We start from the raw sequence: 10,557 nt of genomic DNA on the forward strand, positions 1-10,557 counted from the left end.
AGGAATAATAAAACTGAGCGCGTGAATTTTAAGCACTAAACATGATATAGAAACAAGAATATTTTTTCTGGCAGAAACTGGTGACTAATGCAGCTTTCTTCCTTAAAAATATTCGCTTCAGCTGGACATTAATCCCTTGGCAGAAATCTCTGGAAAAATTAGATATTTCTCAGTAAAAACTTATAAGAAAAGAAATGTTTTACCTAGCTAACAAAATGGAATTGACAGCCTTCAGAGGTGGCAAAGTCTCATTTGCAATAGAACTAGAGCAACATAACAATTTTCCTTTTTGTGTATATAAGTATGTATATATATTTGCTATTACTGTGATAATAGCCTTATACTAAGTCAAATGTGGTTATAAATTATTCCTAGCGTCTTGTTCGAGTGGTATGTCTAGGCAAGTATGTCCCTCCTCCCCATCTGTTTGACTGATATTTTTCTCTGAGATCCTAAAAGGTGAAAACATTTAAGTTAAATAGTGGCATAGCTGTAATTGAGAACCTGCGGGTAGCTCTGTGTGTCACTTCTTCCATCGCAAATAATGCCGGCTACGGAGGAGATCCTTGAATACAACTTATAATTCATAACAACTTACATTTTCTTTTTAACTAGCATCCTTTTCCCTAACCTTCTCTTCTACTTCAGAGCTCTTAATGAGCAGGATTTTACGACCATAAACAATATTTTTCTAATAGATTATGTAGAGAAGGGTTTTTCGCTGGTGCTCTTGACTCAGTCTGGTGCTTTGTTCTTTTTCCAGCTTGCACAGACAAAGAGCTGAGGAATCTCGCTTCGCGGCTAAAAGACTGGTTCGGTGCTCTTCACGAGGACGCAAACCGTGTCATCAAACCAACAAGCGCGGAGTCGGCACAAGGCAGTAAGAAAACACTTTTCCCATTGAACGTTGAGTGTTGTAGGCAGCTTCCCAGGCTGGGAGAGCGTTCAGCTGTTAGCGCCCCGATGTCATGTCAAGCGGGTGCCAGCGAGTAAGCAGGGACGCAGGAGAGACCTGATCCTGCAAATAAATAGCTGCACCGTTTTCTAAAGGAGCTGCAGTCGTTCTGTGCTCTCTCTGCCCCAAACTGCTCTAAAAACTGGCAGTCAGAGACAGAGAGACTTTACAAGTTAATCAGGCAAATAACTCTGTCTGAAGGGCAAGGAGGTCACATCTATACCAGTAAATAAAACTGCTGAGGGACTTTTCTCAAGCCCTGAGGTTAACTAGCACGACATAGTTCGTGTCTGTACAGTTAAACTCCATGCTCCTTCAAATCAGCGTGGCTGCATCCAAATCGCTTCTTGGGGATGGACCACGGGGTATGCTTACCCCCAGTCTATGGCCAAGCGTTTTCTGACCCGATGTCAGTGGCATGAGCCAAAAACATGGCATACAAGCATAGGGAAAAATATGCCAATGTTGGAAAAGACTCACTTCAATTTTATTTTGCAATTTCCTGCTAACACCTCACATAAGAGAAAGAGTAATAAAAACATCCAAATCACAGCCACAGAGCTGCAATAGTTAAATAGTGTGGAAAGCTGGAATCTGTTGTGTCCCAGGTATTTAGTAACAGCATCTTTGCTTCCTTTGATGCTTTTTTTTTAAGAAAAGAAGAAAATGAACAGTTTAGAGGACATTTACTCTCTGTGGATTTACCCAACATGACTGATTTTGATGTCATTTACCCACCGGGGGGAAGATTCAGATAACAGCATCAAAAGAGGTCATGTTCATCAGAGAGCAGAAGCGAATTTATTTTCTGTAAGGGCTCATTAATCCTTTTAAATAGTGTGTCTCAAAACACGTGGGTCCCTGGGTCGCAAAGTAGGATGCACAAGTTTTATCCAGGTGTGTGACTCACCTTCACTTCACTGCCCCGATTCTCTGGGACGAGCTGCCTGAAGCCAGGGTTCGCACACACCGAATTTAAAGGGTTCGGTCAGCTGCTCCCTTTTCTGGCTCTTTTGACCCCAGTGCCTAGTGTCCCTGTAGTGGGAGGCTGGAGAGGCTACAGGTGCAGTAGAGCAGACCCAGCACATCAGAATGAGCGTTTACTGTTGGTCTGTGTCTCCACAGCCACTCCTTTTGTGCTACTTTTGAGCTTGTGTAGCAGTAGATTGCCTCTTCCACAAGAGACAGAACATACCACAGGTTATCTTGCTCAAAACTATAGTCAAAGTTCATTCATGCCAAGTAATTGTATCTTAAAACTATGTGGTGAAACAAGCCATGTTCTGTGTAAGTGATCTTTTTCATATGTCCTGTACTTTCCACAGTATTTACAACAAAGTCGGTCTCTTTAAAACAGTATGTCCTACTGATTTCTCAAACAGTACTCCAAAACAGGATATTATCACACAGAGGAAGCTGAACCATAGTGCAAAAAGACAACTGGATGTAGAGCTAATCATGACTTCAAGATGTGAATTCATTTCAGACCCCACGACAGAACACACAGGAGACTTAAAACTTTGTCTGAAGTCCTTTGGGCCCAGAACCACATGAAATCGCATTTCATCAGACTGCCAAAAGGATGTTTTTCATGCAGATGACCCGTGAGCTGCTCACAAGGAGCTTACCAAAGGCCAAAGACCAAATTCATTCCTAAAGGTGTCGGGTCTTTTTTTTTTTTTCGCTGAAGCAATTTCAGGGAGAGAAACACTCCTGGCAATTCTGCAGTGTTTGCTCTGATTCACAGAGGAGCTGTTATCTCTTTTTAGTTCAGTTTGATTCCTGGCAGCTTTTATATGAAAGGCTGCCTTGATGATCTTAAACACTTGATCTCAACAATGTTCATTTTTAGACTGTTGACTTAGTTTGGCACATTTTCTTATTTTTTTATATGTCAGTTAAAAAGAAAAAGAAAGAAACTTTATGAGTTAAGATGCCTAAATTGTTTCTGAATGCCACAAAACTTGGGCTTGGTGTTGAGAGTTTGCAACAGTATTCATGAATTAATCTGCATGTGCCAAATTCTGCAGCTACAATTCCCTCTGGTAGCACTGAAGATACGCACTAAGGACAGCAGTATTTGGCTTCCTCTAACTTCAACTTCAAACATTTGTAAAAATAAAAGACATCTTAAAACAGGGCTCAAAATTCAAAGCAAAGTTCACATACTTGAGTTTAAAAAAAAAAAAGTGTGAATCCTGGCAAACAGAACACACATGGCTCTGGAAATATGCTCTGATGTACACGTTGCCCTTTTCCTATTGCTCTGCATGTGTTGTCCTCCTCACCAGGCTGATCACTTCATTAAACTGAACTGGTTTGGTTATGTCTGTAGAGTCTTAAAAGGCATGCACATCCTCAAAGTAATCCATTTTGGGTATGCCCCTGTGGCATGAAAAGGAACAGATGGAGGGATGCGATGACTAAGATGCCTCAGACACATCAGCTGTCTAGAGAAGGTGTTCCAGCAGAGATTTCTCTATTCTACATTAAATTTTCAAGATGTTACTGTGAGTGTAAATAAGCTTTTTGAGTGTATTAAGTTCACCCCCAGGTGAAGAAAAGAAGTGCACTCTTTTTTTTTTTTCTTTTTTTCTTTTTTAACCCTCTTGAAAGGAGAGGGATGAGGGCAGGTCATCGTGTTTGAGATCTCAAACCTTCATTCAATGAGCTATCTGCCAGATCCCAGCAAAGATAGGCCGGGAACTTTGTCTTCTGCAGGCTTTGTACAATTGAAATCTCCTAAATAAATAATATAAGCAACTCAGGGACATGCTTTGACATAAGGAAATAATAAAACTAATTAGGTAGTAAGATCAGATTCAAATTGCTCCTGAGCCTGTTGATAATTCATAACATTCTCGTATTGTATCTAGATGATCTCTTTGGTTGGACTGGGAGTTGTTTTTCTTTTAATAGAGATCTATGCAATATAAAGGATTTTTTTCTGGGGAACATTTCTTCTCCTCCTTCCTTTATTTTAAGTGATGGGGGAAATTAGGTTAATTATTCCCCAGTTAATTTAGTACACTTTAATAAAATAAAACTGGCTCATGTAAGTCAACTCTTGAAGGGGGAAAATAATTTTATGTGCCAGAAGGTGTGTTTATTTTTAATTAGGATTTTCACTTAAAGACTTTTTTTAATTTAATTCCATTTTAATTCAGAGGAGGTGGAGCATTTTACGTATTAATGGGATATGAGACTTTCACATGTAGGTCACCAGTTTGATTTCCTTCCAGGTCTATAGTGAATGAAAGTTGTTAGGATGCTGAACAGCTGTCAGTCGGAATGAGAAACGTGTGATGGTTTCAATCCAGGTCCTTGTGAGCAGGTGTCGAAATGAGAGCAGCCACCACCACAACTGAAGTTAATCGGCATCCGCGTTGGCAGCCTCTGCCAAGGAGCCAAGAGCAGGAGGGATGCAAAGCCTGCACCGTTCTCTTGCTTCTCACCATAGGCACTGCAGGGCTGAGCTGATGCACAGAAAGATGCAGAAAAGTTCTCACTGAGGCTACTGTTACACCAGGTCTGTTGCACTAGAAGTCCAGCCTATTAACCAAGCACTTAATTCATTACTGGATTATAGTATGTGGTTTACTTCATCCACCATATTGCATCATATTTGTAAGTATATCAAAAGACTCCAAAAAGGAGTTCTGTGACGCTGAATTCATTCAGCATCACTTGGTCTCACCAAGTTAATGGGAGCACAGTGACCTCCCAGTGAAGGTAGGTGACCTCCAAGAACGATTTTCCATCAGCTGCCCTGGTTACGCTCAAAGTCAGAGCCTGCGTTGCACACTCAGGGCACACTGTGCTTTCATTCCTCTTGCTGGGTGCCCAAAGCAACCACCAGTGCTGGTTTCGGACTGCAGGTGCAGTGTTGCAAAAGGCGATTTACAGGCAAAAGTGTTTACCAGGAGACAATGTGAAGTGGAGGTAGATACTACTATTCGCCTTCAACCACATACTGAAGGGCAATTAAAGAATTGACCTTTTTACTGATAATAACCATCTAGCCTAAGGGCTTTGCATTGCACCTACCACTGTAATATTTAAAGACTTCCAGACCACACTGTCTAATAATGCAGCGCTGCTTAATAATACAGCCTCTTAATAAACCTAATCTGGAAGTCCGGTCACAACAGCGAAAGCTCCCTTGTTTATAAGAAATTACAATCAAAACCTCTTCAACTAATGTAATTAACTGTCTTCGTAAGTGACCTTTCATGATTGTAGCTCGCATCCAAGCCCTGATGGTATGAGAGCAGCTTCGCATTCGCATCAGTCACTATCTTGTGATCTGCTCAGACAGCTCAATACTGAGGGCACTCTGCCTCGTGTATCCCTGAACGCACGATGTACGCGCGGATAAAGGCTTCCCAGCAGGGAGGAAAACAACACTCAGAAATAATCCACCGACACTGTTAGGGGCAAGTTCATGCCAGGATCTCCTCCTCGCCGCGTTGATCCCTGCCAGTTAGGAGGTGACCTTTAGTGACCCACAGGGCTGAGCCACACGTACCCTACTCAACTGGTTGTACGACAGACCTTGTAGTTATTCACCGTAACAGCAGTAAGTGCCACAACAGGGTGTAAAGGCCATCACCGGAGAGGGCATCTGTGCAGGAAACGAGCAGCCAACAGAACCCAGCTGTTTTTCCCCTGGAAACTGTTAAATTGGGATAGTTGAAGCGTGTACTGATCCTCACTCCACCATGCAATGGAACAGTCCACCCCGACCTCTTTGACTATTTTTAACCTGCCCCGTGGAGGGGAATCAGGCACAGCGTACGCCTGCACGAGGCAGGACTGCATGCCTGGCTCCTCGGTGCTTTGAAAAGGCAAAGTCAAGGATTCTTAAATACTTTCATTCAACAGGAGATTGCACAGTGACCAAATCCTGCTTGCCTTCTTCAGATGAATAAAAATAATTGAAGTCAATGGCCCTAATTGCTTCAGCAAGGCAAGCAAGCTTCCTCCCTACATCTATTCACACGGCCTTTTGCCTTTTTCTGTCCTCAAACTTGATTAGATAATGTTAGAGATAACAGCACAAAAATGTGATGAAATGTTCAGCATGATCTCTCTCTTCCCTGCCTGAGCTGCCTCTACCTCTGAGGAAATGGTGTTACCTTCTTCCTTTTTTAGAGAAACACATATTATGAATGACATAAACCTTCCCATTGGTTAACCCTTCTGATTGTTCCTCCGTGTCACTGACAACCTTCAGCTGCAGTTGCGTACAAAAAGCACAGCTTCCAGCATAAAGCACTGCCCTTCTTTGGATTAATACTTAAAATAGCGGGTAGGCTGCAGAGCTCAGACAAACTGTCAGCATGATTCCAGCAACATCTTAGGTTTCACTTCAACAAAGCGGCATCCTGAAATGGGACTTGACACTTACAGCAAATAAGGCTGAGCTTGACCTCTTTCAATGAAAGATGCAGCCAAAGGAAAAAGCCCGTCAGGCATCTCCGCGTGACCCAGAGCAGAATGAGTAGTGCGCAGGCGGGTTATCGCACACAGCGGCAACAGCACGAGGTGCGTGGGGCAGGTACCCTCTGTGCTTGTAAATCCCCAGCCAATGTGTGCATGTTGCTGAGTGTTGAAACCAGCATCCGTAATTATCAGCTTTGTTAGCTCTACGTTAAGAATATACTTTCTTGCGTCATAGATAACTTGGAAATTAGTCCATGTTTGTACCACGTATTGAAGATACAGTGACAGTATGGATTTAGAATGCCCTATCTTGTTTGTGGAAGAAGGCGATGCCACTTTTTTTGTGGAGACTGCAGAATGCTGAAACATGCATCTCATATACCTTGTGGGTATATGTATGCATGGCTTCGTCTTTCTGCGATACCGCTGCTGCTGCAGTCTTTTAAGGATTTGGGCTATTAAAATGAATGATGATGATGGTCTGGAAAGCGCTGGAAGAGCAGAATCCTGTATTGCTGCACAATCCTGGAGGCCACAAGAACCAATACTGGTGGTATGGCATACAAGAGCACGTGCAGCTCTCTGGAGCTCCCAGCTGAAGCAGTGCCGTTCTTCCCAGTGGTGCAAGCGAGAGAGACACTTCATCCCCCCTCTCCCCCTGCCTCCCCCAGACAGCTGACGATCCAGATCAAAGCATTTTGTTGCCCACCAGAGGAGACAGGGCTTTGAAGAGCAAAAAGCTGGGATGAGAGGTGGAAGGTGAGAGCACAGTAGGAAAGAATTCGATCAGGGGACTGGAAACGGGTGTGGGAAACAGGATTTAAATCTTATTCAGACTCGATCTAGTTTGAAAATACAAGGGATGCAGCCTTTTCAAATCACATTTCAGTTTCTTGGAACAAGGCCAACCCACTTGGACTGTGGACAGAAAAAAAAATACGTGAGAATTTTTTGAGTAGAAGTAACTTTGAATTATAGTAATCAGCTATGAATCTCAGCCCTCCCCACCCCACAGCTCCTAAGGAGCACGAGTAGTGCTGTAGTCTGTAGCTGTGCTTGGGTTTTAAGCTTTACACAATCAGTTCAGGCTTAGAATTTTGTTCTGCTTTGGGCAAGTCAGTGTAATGTTCAGAGTCCAGCCGAAAAAAAAAATTAGCAAGGCTTCAGCTTAGCAGGGATTCCTGTGGGGTTCATCTGGGGATATTTGCCTGTCTTCTTACAGGATTTGACACCAGCATACTACCCATCTGCAAGGATTCCTTAGGCTGGATGTTCAACAAACTGGACATGAACTATGACCTGCTGCTGGATCCCTCCGAGATCGGTGCCATTTACCTGGATAAGTATGAGCCGTGCGTCAAGCCACTCTTCAACTCTTGCGACTCCTTCAAAGATGGAAAGCTTTCGAACAACGAGTGGTGCTACTGCTTCCAGAAGCCGGGCGGTGAGTTGTGCAATTTGGAGTACAAAGAGAAGTTGTTTGGGTCTCCCCGTGTTTTAAGTTTGCTTGATCTGCTTACAGAGATAGTTTGGTAATTGGCAGTCAGCTGTGTTAAAAAGCTCTTTTCTCCAGTACTGGTGGGAAAGGGCACTGCGTAACAGTGTTTCATGTCACAGATGAACTGTATTAATATCTCTTGATCATTAAAACAAACGAAGTAGTAAGTGCCAGTGCACACAGTCTGGAAATAGGCTCTGTTGCTGATAGAAGGCTCGAGAACTTACTCTTTTACTAATACAGAAATTAGTCAATTAGCAAATCACAAATTTGAGAGCTGGCATTATGTCAGTTTGGTGAAAAGAGAGGAAAAATGGTTTAACAATGAAAATGGCCCCCAAACACTGTTCTTAACTACAGTGTCTTGCTTTTTTTTTTTTAATTAGTGCAGCTAATGACATAAATTTGTTTTGCAGTACAGTACCGGCATATGGGCTTCTTTCGTTCCCAGGTGTACAGTAGTCTACATTTCATGTCGGTAGTGAAGCCAGTCATTACAGAGTCTGTCCCGTACCATCTGGAAACTGATTCTCATACATTATATTTTAGGTCTTCCTTGCCAGAATGAAATGAATAGAATTCAAAAGCTAAGTAGAGGGAAGAGTCTGTTGGGTAAGTTCGATTACTTGCTATTCATTTACTCAACTAATTAAAGCTTCTGTGATTATTGTAACTCTATATGCAGTAATGGTTTTTCAATTAGAGACTAATGTTTTGAGTCAGGAGTGTGCACCGCGGAGTGTAGGCCTGACACTATGAAATTAAACAAATAATGAGATAGCAACATACAGAACAGGTGTCAGCGTGGCAACAGGTTGAGAACTCATTTACAGCTCTCCAGAAATGCAAAGCCTCGTCTGCACAGAGCTTAATGCTGCCTTCATCACCTCGTAGGTCAGAATAAGTACGGGCGCTGCTTGATACTCAAACCTCCCATTTTTGAAGGGTGACTGGAGGTGCCACAGTGCATAGCCAATGGGTTCATGTCTTCTTCCAGTTACGGTGCAATGCATGCGTTCCTCGGGGTTCAGTTTTGCATAATGACCTTTAAAAATATTTCAGTATATTCCGTGTATATGAAAGCAGGAATTCATATCATCTCACTCTAGGCAGCCCTGCAGGATGCTCCGTGCTGTGAGATGTGATAATGCCTGCCCCTCTCTCTAGTGACTATTGGGAGCCTGAACTGATCCCTGACTTAGGCCGCTCTGATGGATATGTAATATTAGATGAAATATCTAAAAAGAGGTGAAATAAATCCCCGTATGGCATTTTTCCCATTTAATTGCTAAAAAATCATCTTGTTGAACTGAGTAAATTTAAGGTAACTAATTCCATACCCTAAAATCATGCAGTGTTACGCAGCCTAGCGTTTATGTGGTGGTATCTTACTGAAACATCTGTCCTAGAGCATTTGTGTACATAGAGCTAAATCACGCCAGGCATACCGGTACAGGTTCAAGTCCCTGTTTAGAGAAAGCACTGCGTTTCACCCTTGAAGAGTCTGCCTTACCTCAGACCCAGGCTGTCCGGCCCCTCATCGGGATGTCGGGTTCCCACAGCATCACTAGCTGCAGCACAGAGCGCACACATCAGCTCTGCTGCAGTGCTGCTCAAATTGCAGTCTGTTTCTCAGGTTGCTCTCGGATTTTAGTCTGATGTTTCTAGATGCAAACAGAGCTTCTGCAAAGCTCATCTTGGCCAAACTGCCATTCCCAGATGCCACTGCCTGTTGGATGCAAGGTTCAGGTACCTCATGAACAATCCCAACCTGGATTTGTTGGTGTCAATAAAGAATAAAGGCTACAGGGACTATGGTTTAGTTCCGTCATCCTTTCAGAGCAAGTTCACATAATGATGAAGATGTTGCGGGGTTACAGCTCCTGCTGCTCATAGCGGCGGGAGCGAAGGGAGGATTGATCGCTCAGTTGTGTGTGTGCTCCGTTCAGTAAATATTTTGCATTTGTGTTCGAATTCATGTTGAGGCAGAGGAAGTCACGGTGTTCTCTGTCTCGTGGGTGTCATGATTTTCAAAGCCACTTAAAAGAATAAGAAGCCCAGTTCCTAACAGATAGCTTTGGCTATCCCATATTTATTTTATGTTTTGCTGTTACTTATATGCAATAAATGTCATCTAGGTTGAAACATAAGTGGTTTGTTTCGGTGTGCGGGGAAAAATGATGGCTGTATTGCAGGTGGCACAACACACAGGCAGTTGTAGGACATGTCACTGGGATCTGATCATAATAGCAGGAGTAAAATGACAAAGTAAAAGCAGTAAGAATGGTCCCTTACCACAAATAACTTCTAGTCAACTGTATTAAAAAAATGAAGGATGGAAGTGGCTAAGCTCAACAAATCAAGAAGCGTCAGGCATAGGTTGTTCCACAAGCTAGAAAATTATAATATAGAGAGGAACTCTTTACTTCACCTACCTTGAAAGTCTGCCTGCATAATGGCACCTGTCTGTGAGATTTTAATCTGATCTCATAGCTACTTATACAGCGGAAAACATTGTCTTTTCTCTTCACTGACTGAAAAATCATGCAAATGGAAACCAAAACATACACATGACAAAAAACACACTTGTAGCAACAATAAAGATTGGAAAGAGAGATGAATATTTTCAGAGAAACTAGCCTTTAATTATTCTCTTTCC

General features: G+C 42.6%; 1 protein-coding gene across 1 annotated transcript in view; it reads left to right on the forward strand.

Moving 5' to 3' along the window:
* SPOCK1 (sparc/osteonectin, cwcv and kazal-like domains proteoglycan (testican) 1) overlaps positions 1-10,557 on the forward strand; it is a 319,586-nt gene that overhangs the window by 304,125 nt on the left and 4,904 nt on the right. The window contains exons 7-9 of the mRNA XM_009891093.1: positions 764-880; positions 7,623-7,844; positions 8,448-8,510. Coding sequence (XP_009889395.1) covers positions 764-880; positions 7,623-7,844; positions 8,448-8,510 — 402 coding nt within the window. The remainder of the gene's footprint in view (positions 1-763; positions 881-7,622; positions 7,845-8,447; positions 8,511-10,557) is intronic.

This window comes from Charadrius vociferus, unplaced genomic scaffold, assembly GCF_000708025.1.
Source record: "Charadrius vociferus isolate BGI_N301 unplaced genomic scaffold, ASM70802v2 scaffold370, whole genome shotgun sequence".
In the NCBI taxonomy this organism is placed as follows: Eukaryota; Metazoa; Chordata; class Aves; order Charadriiformes; family Charadriidae; genus Charadrius; species Charadrius vociferus.